Here is a 13,521-nt window from a genome sequence, read left to right as displayed (position 1 = left end):
TGGCAGCTATCTCCACCATCATCACCCCATGGCAAGCCAACCACGAGGCGAGAGGGGCCGAATCTTGAATTGATGGAGCCGGGATCGACGTAGCCAAATGGACGATTAAATCAAATCAATGTATTCAGCATGACTCTCTTGTAAATATTTGGTTCAAAAAAAAGAGCATTGTCGAGCTTCTTCCGAGACAGACGTGGTCTCGGGACTTTCGACCCTTGACCGCACGTGAAGACTGCAAGGAGAGTTCAATAGCTAAGGCATTCTTTGTCTTGGCATTCGGCTGCTTGGGATTAGAGTTTAACCCCAGGACGATCTCCCGGCATGGAGGCACTAAAGGACACCTTCGCCTTTCTTTATTCCACCACCGCATCACTACATACAGCCTCCGCAGCCACCGATACTCCGCAACGCTACCACTCCGCCCAGCCATGATTTCCGCATAACCGCCATCGCCGCGCATGCTCGACCATAACGAACCGCCCTTCCCCTCTGCCCGCAACAACGTAATCCGCTGCCGACGATGAGGTGGACCAGCTTCCTGCCCCTGCTGCTGCTGTCGGCAGAGGCAGCACATCACAAGCGCCACTACGACGAGCAGGACTACTATGCCGTCCACATCCGATCAGGTGTTGATCCAGAGCTCGTTTCACGGCAGCTTGGTATGCATCTGGAGGGCCCCCTCGGCGAATTGGACGACCACTACATCCTCCGCGCGGCCGAGAAAAGGCACGAGTACGACCATGTAAAAACCGCAAAGCGCGATCTACAGCAAAGGCGAAGGAAACGAGAAGCTGACGCTGGCGAACCGCACATTTTGGATCACGTGCTATTATCACAAAAGCAGGAGCTACACAAGCGTTTTCCACTAGTAAAGCGCCGCGCGCCCTCTCCATTCGCAGTCAGGCAGGGAAATGCCTTTGGGGCAGCACAGGCTGATGCCGAGGCCGTTCAGGAGGGTCTGGCTATTGCCAAGAATCTCAGCATCCAGGATCCCATCTTTCAGGAGCAGTGGCATTTGCATAACACGGTAGAGCTCGGGCATGATATCAATGTTACGGGAGTATGGCAGCAGGGAATCACTGGCAAGAACAGCACCGTCTGTATTGTGGACGATGGACTGGACATGGACAGCGACGACTTAAGGGACAACTACTTTGCCGAGGGGAGCTACGATTTCAACGATCAGGTCGATGACCCCAAGCCTAGGTTGTCTGACGATAAGCATGGCACCCGATGCGCTGGAGAGATCAGTGCTGTCCGGAACAACGTCTGTGGAGTTGGTGTTGCATACGATGGAAAAGTCTCGGGTTGTCGCATTCTTTCCAAGGTCATCTCGGACGCAGATGAAGCCATTGCATTGAATTACAAGATGCAGAAGAACCAGATTTACTCATGCTCGTGGGGACCCCCTGACGATGGCAGGGCCATGGAACAACCTGGGATTTTGATCCGAAGGGCCATGGTGAACGGCATACAGAAAGGTCGTGACGGCCTTGGCAGTATCTTCGTCTTTGCGATAGGAAACGGAGCCGCAAATGATGATAACTGCAATTTCGACGGCTACACGAACAGCATCTACTCTGTCTCTGTGGGCGGAATTGACAGGAAAGGATTGCATCCGTACTACAGCGAGAAGTGCTCTGCACAATTGGTCGTCACCTACTCAAGCGGATCCGGCGATGCTATTCACACGACGGACGTGGGCAAGGATCTTTGTTACGTCAACCACGGCGGCACCTCTGCAGCTGGTCCTTTGGTGGCAGGCATCTACGCTCTCATGCTCGAGACAAACCCCAAGTTGACATGGCGAGACATCCAATGGCTTACGGTCATCACCGCAGTCAAGATCGACCAAGAGAGTGACTATCAAAAGAACGAAGCTATGGGCAAGGACTTCAGCCATCAGTTTGGTTATGGCAAAGCCGACGCCTATGCGCTCGTCGAAGCTGCCAAGACCTGGAAGAACGTTAAGCCACAGGCCTGGTACTACAGCCCTTGGTTGCACGTCAACCACCCCATCCCTCAAGGAGAAACCGGACTTGCTTCAAGTTTTGAAGTGACGGAGAAGATGATCAAGGACGCCAACTTGGCACGCCTGGAACATGTCACCGTCACGATGAACGTGGAGCACGCCCGACGTGGAGACCTGTCAGTCGAGCTCAAGAGTCCGACGGGAATGGTCAGCCACATTGCGACTCACCGCAGGAACGACGATGCCAACTCGGGATACATTGACTGGACGTTCATGAGTGTGGCTCATTGGGGAGAGTCAGGTATCGGGAAGTGGACTGTCATCGTGAAGGACACGAAGGTCAATGAGCACAGTGGAACTTTCACGGACTGGCACCTGAAACTTTGGGGAGAGTCTATCGATGGTGACAAGCAGGAGCTTCTTCCCATGCCTACCGACCACGACGATGATGACCACGATCATGATCAATACACGACGGAAACCGTCTCTGCGCATACCACTACTGTGGCTGCTCCAACGGAGACCGGCGAGCCTGAAGGAAACCCGACCGACCACATTACTCGACCACTTCACCCAGGCAAACCAACATCCACCTCCGCCCAAGCCACACCAACCTCACCGCTAGACCTCGGTCATGAGGAGGATCAACAGAACGGGACTCCAACACCGACCTCAACAGCCGACGACTCCCACTGGCTCCCGCACATCTTCCCGACCTTCGGCGTAAGTAAGAAGACGCAGATCTGGATTTACGGAGCCTCAGCCCTGATCGTCCTCTTCCTCGTCGGGCTCTGCGCATGGATCATCCTCTACCGCCGCAAGAAGCGACGGATGAACCGCGACGACTATGGCTTCGAGATGGTCGACCATGATGATTTCGATGAGAGCGCGTCGCTTGCTAATGGTGGGAAGAAGAGGTCGAGGAGGGCTGGCGAGTTGTATGATGCGTTTGCGGAGGGGAGCGAGGATGAGGGGGAGGCGTTTGGCCTTGTGGGGGATAGCGATGAGGAGGATGATGAGGATGAGGATCGGAGAGGGCATGTGGGTGGGGCGAAGGAGGAGAGGTATAGAGACGAGGAGCCCAAGGTCGAAGGCTCGGACGTCCGGTAGTGTTTTGAGGGAGTTTTTGGGTATTTTGTCGTCTTGAGCATTGCGTGGTGTTTCTCGAAAGGCAGTCTATGCACGTTGTTATACATATAGTTATAACCTCGCGAAGATGGAATCGTTCTGTTCAGGCCCCCTTCCTTTTCTTTTTCTTGCGACCTTGCGACTTCGGGGCACTGGTACAGAGGTGAGTAACGGGGTTTATACTGTCTCTGATGTTCGAGATTGAGCTGATCAGAAGAGATTTCAAGGACGACGACAACCTATCTTTCGCGTCTCGAAAGCGCGGAGCCTCATGTCGTTCAGGCACATCTGTCACGCTTCTGCCCGGGAGACCCGCCGTCGCCAGGTACTGGGAGTCGTGGCCGTTTTGTTTCAACCGATAGATCGATTCGATCCTGGATCCCTGGGATCGATGCACACTCCGTCGCTCGGCTTGGCAGGTTACCAAGTCTCTCGGTCATGTCGTCGTGCTCGCCAGGAGGAAGGTCACTGGAAACTGGTCAGAGGGCGTCTTGGCTTTGATCTGGAAGCGACAGACAACCAGCGTTGGTCGAAGGATGCAGCAAGATTCAGCTTCCGCCTTGAGAGTGTGGGAAGATTGGCTGCTGCATTAATCGGGAGTCGAGGCAGAGAGACAGGCTGGCCGCAGACGGGCAGCATCTCTGGGACACTAAGCACAGCTGCATGAGGCCCTCCGGATCTAGTCGATGGGGCAGTCTGGCAGAAGTGTCGTCTCGTATCATCCGGCCGTCAGTCACCAGCAGCAGCAACGCCCGAGCGATGGACGTCCCTAGTCGCGCATCCCGCATTCCGCGTCAGCAGTCAGTGAGTGTGCGAGAAAGGCTCTTCCTTCTGGCTGCTGGCCTGCCGTGGCCGTTGATAGTTTGCAAGACGCACATTCTGCGGCCGGCCAATCGCGTTAGCTGGCGCTTCTGTTGCGTTAAATTCCTGATTCACTATAGGTCAGGCTGCTACAAACGGGCTGCTACAAACGGCCGTCGAGTCTGATGACATGACGCGGGCTTGCAGGCAAACAGATGACCGCTGCGGGTGACCTATCAGATCCATGTCTACGTGTGGCGCAGGCTCGGACATCTTGATCGCAATGGCACGCCAATCAGCGGCTGAGCTGTCAGCAAAAGCTGCACTTCACCGCGCATCAACACATGTACATCACGCTAACGGGAGAATTGCTCCATGTCCGTCCTGCTTCGCATACCTAGAAATCCGCCGCTACGATGTCTAAGAGTTACCAATTCTCGATCAAAGAGGCCGCCAAATCGATTCTAACATAAAAGATGAAGCCCATTTACCAAAGTCCGCTCTTACTGTTTTGTCAACATGCTTGTTTAGCAGATCCACGGGGAACGATCACATGATACACTCACCTGTTTTGTTTTCCACAGAGCCTCGAGCTATGCCTGAGCCTAGCGCTACCTATGGTACGACATCCGACAAGCTGCCGATGGCCTCTGATCTGGACTCGACGTTGACGAATGGCTTCATATATGATGCCGCTCTATTCGAAGACAACTTTGGCACCAACCTTGCAGTCCTTGGCCGTGCTGATCAACATCAAGGACAAAATCCTATGCCCACCTTTTTATCAAGTGATTGGATCGTAGATGATGGCTCGGCTGACTGGAACTTTCCGTTCTCCTTCGACTTTGATGAACATGGATATACGGGGACTCCGTGGACAGATCCAAATGTGACTCGGCCCTCCGCTGAAGAAGGCGTTGACGAGCAGGTGCCATTGCGTCAACACCATTCGGAAGCACTCCAACCATGTTCGTCTCCCGGTACAGCAACCTCGAAAGTCTCACCACAACACTTGATCTACTCGACACTGGTCGAAGACGAAGAGACGAAGGACAACCTGGAGACTCAGACAGAGCGTCCTGGGTCCGAACTGCCTAGCTCTGGCTCGAATTTCGCCAAACCCAACACTCAATCCCCATCAACACAACATCAGAACCAAGATACAAACCACACGTACGCCGCCTATCACCTTTGTTATGCTGCCACTGACCACTCAAAGAACACCATCTCGCAGACGCCAGAGGCTACACTCATGTCCATCCTGCGCAAAGTCCTTCTACTTCCCCAAGGATCTTCGCCGCCATCGACGCACGACTCATACCTCGGAGCGGCCGTTCATGTGTCAAGAGGAAGGCTGTCTCTACTCGACCATTGGGTTCAAGCGAGAGGATACCCGCCGGCGGCATGTGAGGGCTTGTCATGCTGCGCAAGAACTCGGATCAGTGGTGCAGGAGTGAACGATTACTGTCGTTGATGGTACGCTTCGAGGTGAGCGATCATTGCTTGAGACGATTTGAGTGCTCAAACATTCATGATGGCTGCGGAGAGACGGGGCGTGGTCGATTCATTCACTCGGATCCACTTTGGTTGCGGCGACCCACTTTTCACGTGGCCTTTTTCGAGCACGGGCCACCAAATGGAGGCTGGGGAGAGATATTGCTCCAGCACCACGAAAAGAGCTCGCAAGGCTGTTAATGGAACTGGAAGACTGGAGCCATGATATCTATACATCACAAGCGCCTTCCGGACAGGTCACCGCGGACAAAACCGTTACCAACGAAAATCTGATGGATCGTATGAGCAACAATCACCACTTTCAACCGCATGGCCCCGTTCACATACTCGGCACAGCTCCATCGAGCTTATAAAGATGCGACTGATTCCTGTTCGGGGTTGAATCAGTAACCTCTTCTGAACGCTGCTAAGTTTTCTGGGAAGTGGCCTAATCCGGAGTGGGCAACGATGCCAAAGCTAGAAGTCATTATTGCGACAGTGATACTTTGCAAGAATGTCATCGTCTGAGGTGCAGGCTTGTGGCGATGCCCACCGCCAGTCTTGATCGTCGAAGCGGCTGCGTCTGGCGGGCCAGAAAATTCGCCGGTGAGAAGAAGCGGAGGTTTTGCGCATTGGTGAAGCGTTTTGCGCATTTGGGGAGGGGTCTGAGGCTCTACGATGATCCGTGGCAAACCGGTGAGGTTCGGGCGGCACAAGGATCTCCGGCGGCACAAGGATCTGCATCCTTACACACGAAATGCACGTCTTAGGGCTGCAGCGCAGCGCGCCTTCGCCGCCAAGCCACAGCACGTGAACTTGCCCGGTCCAATACCGCCCCCCAGAGATCCAGTTCGGATCATATACACATGCAAATGGCACAAAAAACAACACAAGGCACGGATGAAGATTGCTTGGGTGGCCGCCGCGGCCGCTGACGCTGCATGTCAGTTTGGAGAGATGTTCAAAAGGCTGCGTTCTGTCTCTCTTGTTCTTGGACCTTGCGAATCTGTTCCAATATGAATTATATACGATACATTGGTATAGCATATTCCTCTCTGGCTTGTTGGAAGTACATGCTGATATTTTCAAGAATAAGATAATGACACAAGCCTTTCCGAACGTGGAGCAGGAGTTCGAACAATGGCTACAAAGGTTCCAGAACGATGGGAGATTGTTGAGCACAACCGACAATGACAACGATGATCTACTCAGCGCGAACCCTCTGGATCAACAGGCCCCTCTTCAGCATGAAAACTTCGCTCCTGTGGCCATCTGGAACCCTGTTAACGCCTCCTGGGCAACTACGAATTGGCCATTCAACGACGCTTCCGCGGACTCTGTCGCCAACTCAATTCATAACAGCAGTACCGCAGTCAATGGAGAACAAGTCTTCGACCAACAGTTTCATCAAATCGAAGACCTTTTCGATCTTACCGAACAAGACATCGCTGATCTTTTGACTCCTTTCGATCAAGTCAACCGGGCGACTCCTTCCTCAAGCCGGGACACAAACGGTCTCGACAATGTAGCTTCTTCTACTGGAGACATGGTGGATTCTTTTCGAAATGTCCATCAATATTCTCCGAAGAATGCGCACGCCACGCTTGGCCCGGACAACGCCCAAAGATCCCACGATCCTCTTCAATCCAGTCCACCACAAACATCCGCCACTCAGTACGTCCCTCTCACCCACACCATTGTCTAACAAACCATTAGCTAACAACAAACCCCTCTCCAAGACGAGTTCGACCAAAGCCACACATCTGCCCGGAATGCGATAGCGCTTTCTCATTTCCCAAGGACCTTCGTCGACACCGACGACGACACACCACGGATCGGCCGTTCAAGTGCTCTGTCGAGACTTGCAGGTACCGCACTGTGGGATTCAAGAGAGGAGACTCGCTCAATCGCCATGTTCGCCAGTTTCATGCTGGGACTGTTGAGGTTCGAGCAACTTCCTCTGACCCTGTTTCTTCTGGCGCGGCCTAGGATCCCACTGCCATGGTCTCCAGCATGAGAGTGGCTTATGGTTCGAACTTGCCCGTCGACTTGCTTTCACTTGGAAAACCCGCATTTCACGTGATCTTAAAACATGGGCCATTCACCACACGAGTCGGCACCTTTGGTGGGCTTCGAGATCAACAAAGTTGGGCGGAACAGGTGCAGCAACGGATACTCCCGGCCAGCCAATTGGCATTTACTTTATCACGTGACCGCCTCATCTTCCACATGAACAACACGGCCAGGAGAGAATCTGCGCCATAGCCACGAAATTGAGGCCGCTGGAGCTGAAAACGACGTCTCTGGCTTTCAATCTGCTCATTTCTGCTCTGTTCTGCACAGAAACATTGTTGTGGTGTTGTCATGGAAGTTGACCATCGGCAAGCCGGCGTTGGCACGGCCCCAGTCACCCTTTCGCCGCCCGAGCCAGCTGAGGCCGCCAGTAGCACCTCTTCACAGCAGAGCCTCAGCCATTCCTCGCAGCTTCATGCCTCAGGCACTCACTTGCTCTCAAATTCCTTCCCTGCTCCTGACTGGGAAGACCTTCTCGACTTCGTTGTCGACCAAAGTACCGATACATCCGACAGTCTCGCAGCCTTTGAACAAGACTTGGGCTCGAGTGGGCCAGCGTACCCTCCTATTTTGGATGGTGACGACCAAACAACCACTGCCGACCTGACCTTCTATAACAGGCTTAACAGCCCTGTCGTTGCTCAAGATGAGATTGCCGGTCCCTCCACTGGTGGCCACTCAACTCGGCCCAATGCGCCGGAAGACCAAGGCTTTCCACTCCAGCAAACATGGATCCTGCCCTGGGATCTTGAAACTGACGTATTCCCTGCTTGGCCCGCTGAACTGGACAATCAAACCGGCTTTACACCCTCCAATGATCCTACACTGCCGATTTTCAACGAGACTGGGGACGACAAAGTCGATCTACACGACATCTGGTCACGGCAAAATGACTTAGAGCTACCTCGGAGCAGTACCAACTCCTCCCTAAAGTTCGTTACACAGCGACCTGCAACGCTTCGCAATGCTAACGACTTCAACTTCGCGCACCTACGCCGTCGACAAAAGACACTTTTGTCCGACATGTGGCATGGCGTTCAAGTTTCCTAAAGATGTTCGACGACACGAGCAATCAATGCATACCGACCAAAAGCCTCTCAAATGCCCACACAACAGTTGCAAGTACCACAGGAAGGGGTTCTCAAGAAAAGATGCTCTTAAGAGGCACAAGGAGACGCACCAGTGATGAGTCTTGATCGAAGCGGTTGGCGACTGCGAGTAGTGCTTGTGGTTTGCAGTGAAGTCGACAGGCTATGGGTATATCGTTAAAGCAAAGGAGTTGAATCGATCTTTTGTGTTCAACTAGAGGAATGGGGATAATGAATGCCTCAGGCTCCTCAATGTCCAAAAGTCTGGCCGTCATTTTCGGTATTTTCGGCTTCCTTCCCGACATGTGATGTACAAAAGCTTGTGCCTTGTCGCGACAAACACCCTCTTGTAAATTGCACAGAGACCATTACCTGGCGTATCACAAGCCTCTGGATCACACGTCACATATCATGACGCACCACGGTGGCAGTGTACACAATAGACATACATCGACGAGTTATTCCCGAAGCAAAACTTCGAGGGATCACAATAGAGTTGTTAGTGCATTATTTTTGGGTTAGGGCAAGGAAATGCTGCATGTCTCCACAAGGACCGGATTGCAGTTAGGGTTCCTGGTCCACCGTGCGAGGAAGGCACTGCTTTCGAACCGGGTCTACATCCCTAAATGCAATAACCACCCAGGCACCACCTTTTCCGAATCCTGGAGGAACATTTGGAGTCAATATCTGCCTTCAACATGCAAGATCTTGGCTTCAAATGGGCACCGGCGTCCGGTGACATTGCCCCTTCAGCTGTTTGGTAAGCTGGCGCAGAACTGGTCCTGTGCAAAGTCAGCGAAAACGTTGCGTCAGTCGTACGATGGGCAACTTGAAGACATACGACATGCGTCCTGCGTCCTGCGTGGCTCTGGTCTGTATAAGACATCGAACACTGCCAAGACATGGCCATCATCATTCACCGTTGGCGTTTGCCGCACTCTGCCAACATGAAGAAGAACTTCGACTTTGTCAATGTCACGCCGGGCGAGAAAAATCCGGACTACAAGCGGCAGGTCCATGTCCAGGCGATGCGATCGTTTCGACGCCAGCAACGACTTCGTAACGTGGAGGCGTACGAGAGGGAGACCGGCCAAGCAGTCGTCCAGAAAGAAGAGCCGGATGAGGAACCCGCGCAGACTGTGATCTTGGATCGGAGTGCCTACATAGACGCAAGCACCATCGATCCTTTCAAAGTACTTCCACCGGATTTCCACGAGCACGAGGACCTACTGTTGTACTTCCAACACAGGATAGGACCAATGCTTCTCCCAGACGATGCTCACCAGCCCGGGACATCGTGGTCGACACAATGGCTTCGCAAGTCCGTAACATCTCCAATGATGTTGGCTGCGACTTGTAGCCACGCTGCGGCCTTCCTCGATGATGTGCAAGGCCAGCAGCTCTCGCCCAGAGCATTGCACTTCCAAAGCCAGACGATTCACCTTTTGAATGAGTCTCTGGCGAACGGCGTGGGCGACGAGGCTATTGGCACGGTGCTCATGCTTGTTGCAAATACTGTATGTGTCAAACTTTCACCATACTGGAAATTTTGCCTGACAAGTACCAGATCATCACGGGCAGCTCCAGCGAGATGCAAACCCACATGCATGCTCTGGACAGGATGGTATCAATGCGCGGTGGGCGAGAAAGCATCAGCGATGACTCTCCCATACCGATGGGTTTGTTGTGGTATGCGCAGCTCAGCCCGTTGGATTGCTCACGAAAGGCTGACGTTTAGGATAGGCAACTTGGAGCTTTCTACGCCTTTCAGAATATGAGTCATTGGTCTGCTATTCTCGAGGTGCCCAGAGCGCCGGCCGTCGATACTTCCCACGAGCTCTCCACGCTACTGGCAAAGTGTAGGGATTTGACCCGGATACGACTCGAGCTCGAATCCACTCGAGGCGTCGACCAGGCCCGATTCCGGCAGTTCAGCAACCAGAGATCCGTCCTGGAATGTCAGCTCGGACGCCTGCGACATCAGCTACGAGATCGGACACTGAACAATCAAGATCTATCTGTCATGCTCAACCGAGCCATGTGCATCGCGGCCTTGTTCTACGTCTTCTTCTACCTTCGACGATTCCTCATGGGCGGCGCGTTGACGGACGACATGATCGATGAACTCGCGCAAGTCCTGACCTCCGTGGACGAGGCTGGCCTGGCGAGTGACCCTGCAGCCACGGAGGAAGACAGGAAAGCGGCTCTTTGGGCTACGACCATTGCGTCGCGATTTGCGCAAACCTACTCTCAGCTTGAGTTTACCCGACGATTCGCGCGGAAGCTGGCTCAATCTCTAAATTGCGTGACCGTGGACGACTGGATGGCAGTGCTGGGCGGTTTCGCGTGGCCCGGTCAAGCTTGGAACTCAACGATTGTCGACTTGACGGGAGGCTCACCGTCTTGAAGATACTTGCGGCCATAACGACAACTTGACGATTGCCAGAAACATTGCACGGAATTTTTGCCTCACTTCCTGATGCTGCAACCATAACCCTACACGCCCAAGGAACGTGTACAGACTTAGTATCATCCATTGAGAGTCTGATCGGACACGTCTTGGAAACCACCGCGACTCACATCCCGCTCGCTACCAGAATCGAGGCCCCGACATGATGTCGCAACACGAAGCCAACAATGCATGCCACGTCATGTCACTTCTCACATTTTTCTTCTGTACGACCGTGCTGCACAACTACCACGTAGAAGCACCCATGCACGATTCAGCAACAACCGACCAATTTCACGAGTCAGGCATTATGCAGGAAACCTGATCTGATATAACGTTCCGCCTATATTGACCTCCACTCGCAAGACGCAAAACTCATTCTCGTCGCACGACAATGTATAGCAGAGGGCTGCCCAACTCTCGACGCAGTGCTACTCGCAATTGTTTCCTACGCTCCATGCCTTGGCGACAACGACGCCATGAGGATTACGATTTTACTTCTCACCACACTTGCAACAATTATCACGGCTCTGAACCTCGATGAAGGCCAAACATCATCGCTCAATTCGACAGTCCTTCTCGACCTGCCACCATGTCTCCTACAATGCGTGACAGAGCTTCTCCCAAAGTTCAATTGCAGCAGCGCAGAGTGTTTCTGCGATACCAAGGGGCCTCTCAAGGATGCGATGACATTCTGCATCTCATCTACCTGCACCAACATCGATGACGAACTGGCCGGGATCAGATTACAAGCGCAAGTCTGCGACTTGAAACCGCACACAAATGCACCACCGACTGAGGCTACGGCATATGGGCTTTTCGCGGTGGTTGTGGTGTTCCTGTTGGCGCGCATGCTATATCGTCTCCCGGCCCTGAACGGTGTTGGCTACGGATGGGATGACTGGTGTCTGCTGCTCTGCTTTCCCGCCGCAACGGGTATGACGGTGACGGCTCATTATGCTGCGAAGTATGGATCTGGTACAGACCTCTGGCTTCTGAGTGCGGACCAGCTGCAGAGCTTCTTCATCGTAAGCCGCTCTTTCTCTTGCGTCAAGGACCAAGCTAACGTGGATCTGTAGTGGGCATACGCCGGCGAGCCGCTATATGCTATCGTGACCTGCTTGACGAAAGTATCCCTCGTCCTGCTATATCTGCGCATCTGGAGTGTAGATATCTTGGAGAATGGGTCAAGATTTCGACTGGCTTGCTGGGTGACGGCAGGCTTGTTGATTATAACAATGGTGGTGTTCGTGCTCACCTCTTTATTCGCTTGTACTCCTATCGAGGGCGCTTGGAACTTGCACACGGGAAAAGACGTGAAGTGCGCCAATCGGACGGCGCAGGGATACTCTCTTGGTGCAATCAACATTGTGTTCGACTTTGTTGTCTTGTTGCTGCCAGTTCCGAGGTTGATCAAGTTGAATATCAACTTGGGCGAGAAGATTGGGTAAGACTGAACACTGTTGTTGAAAAAGGTCGAGGAGGCTGACAGTCTACAGCGTCCTAACAACATTCATGCTTGGCTTCCTCGTCACAATCTGCAGCATCGTCCGCATGTTCTACATCTACCAAACTGCCAACGTCACCAATATCACTTACGCCTACTCCTTCGTCGGTCTCTGGAGTCTCATCGAAGTCTACTGCACCATGGTCTGCTGCTGCGTGCCCGCTGCCGCCGGCCTCATCCGTCGATACTGGCGAGCAATCGCAAGGAACCTCTGGTCGGTCGTCACGAATTTCGGCACATCGTCAAAGCATACGGAGACCGTGGACACGGAGATGAGGTGGACGGGACGGAGAGAGTCTTCGCCGCCGAAGTATGAGATGGATGCTGGACATGATGGCTTGAAGGCTGCTGAGTCTGGATATACCGTTCGATCGATGGGGTCTTCGCAACAGGACTCGATTCATCGTGTCGATTCGGAGCAGCTGGGCATGTCGGGTGTGCAGTTTACTCACCACCAAACTCATGGCCCTGCTGGCGAAATACCCATCGACGACGCGCAACCGCCGAATACCCCAGTGAAGCACCCAGAGCAAACCTTTACGATATTTCCTCCCCCAAGGAGCAGCACCTCAATCCGAGAGAGCTCATCGTCGCCGGGGTTCTGGTACTATGATCGTACTGGTAGTGCTACGCCACCGGGTCGTAGGCCTTTCTCGCCGACAACGCCTATACCAGCTAGGTTCTCAAAGTTAGGAGATGCTTCAGCCGAGCAGAAGGGGTCACGGAGATGAATGTGTGGTATGTGTTTGTCAGTTGCTACCACGATTGCATGATGCTTGCCCATATTCTTTGAACGTACCTGTCGTTTCCAGTTTTGTCTCACTTCTGTCAACATGGCCTATCTTTGCAAACATAATCCTTTGTGATTCGTTTCCGAAAGACACGACGCTGGAGCTTTCTCGCACCAAGAGATGAGGGAAATGACAAGCGATTCACGAGCAAACGAAGACAGAGGCAAGGCCACACGATGATTACTTATAAGGTGAACAGTTCAGCCTACAAGTCACTT

General features: G+C 53.1%; 5 protein-coding genes across 5 annotated transcripts; all 5 read left to right on the top strand.

The window, feature by feature from the left end:
• Positions 1-520: 520 nt before the first annotated feature.
• On the top strand, positions 521-3,082 carry M409DRAFT_27659 (uncharacterized protein; the record flags this gene model as incomplete). Its single annotated transcript, XM_033808665.1, has 1 exon — positions 521-3,082. The coding sequence occupies one exon, from the start codon at positions 521-523 to the stop codon at positions 3,080-3,082; it is 2,562 nt and encodes an 853-aa protein (XP_033662822.1).
• A 1,414-nt stretch (positions 3,083-4,496) lies between these two features.
• Positions 4,497-7,100, top strand: M409DRAFT_27658 (uncharacterized protein; the record flags this gene model as incomplete). The annotated part of the gene is made up of 2 exons (XM_033808664.1): positions 4,497-5,234; positions 6,486-7,100. 2 exons carry the CDS (start codon positions 4,497-4,499, stop codon positions 7,098-7,100), a joined length of 1,353 nt encoding a protein of 450 aa, XP_033662821.1.
• A 659-nt stretch (positions 7,101-7,759) lies between these two features.
• Positions 7,760-8,518, top strand: M409DRAFT_27657 (uncharacterized protein; the record flags this gene model as incomplete). Its single annotated transcript, XM_033808663.1, has 1 exon — positions 7,760-8,518. One exon carries the CDS (start codon positions 7,760-7,762, stop codon positions 8,516-8,518), a length of 759 nt encoding a protein of 252 aa, XP_033662820.1.
• A 985-nt stretch (positions 8,519-9,503) lies between these two features.
• M409DRAFT_27656 (uncharacterized protein) lies at positions 9,504-10,963 on the top strand (the record flags this gene model as incomplete). Its single annotated transcript, XM_033808662.1, has 3 exons — positions 9,504-10,073; positions 10,124-10,245; positions 10,300-10,963. The coding sequence occupies 3 exons, from the start codon at positions 9,504-9,506 to the stop codon at positions 10,961-10,963; spliced, it is 1,356 nt and encodes a 451-aa protein (XP_033662819.1).
• Positions 10,964-11,484: 521 nt separating this feature from the next.
• M409DRAFT_27655 (uncharacterized protein) lies at positions 11,485-13,243 on the top strand (the record flags this gene model as incomplete). Its single annotated transcript, XM_033808661.1, has 3 exons — positions 11,485-12,033; positions 12,085-12,452; positions 12,505-13,243. 3 exons carry the CDS (start codon positions 11,485-11,487, stop codon positions 13,241-13,243), a joined length of 1,656 nt encoding a protein of 551 aa, XP_033662818.1.
• Between the last annotated feature and the right edge of the window lie 278 nt (positions 13,244-13,521).

The sequence above is a fragment of the Zasmidium cellare genome (assembly GCF_010093935.1).
Source record: "Zasmidium cellare ATCC 36951 unplaced genomic scaffold M409scaffold_38, whole genome shotgun sequence".
In the NCBI taxonomy this organism is placed as follows: domain Eukaryota; kingdom Fungi; phylum Ascomycota; class Dothideomycetes; order Mycosphaerellales; family Mycosphaerellaceae; genus Zasmidium; species Zasmidium cellare.
This window is presented reverse-complemented; position numbering and strand designations above follow the sequence as displayed.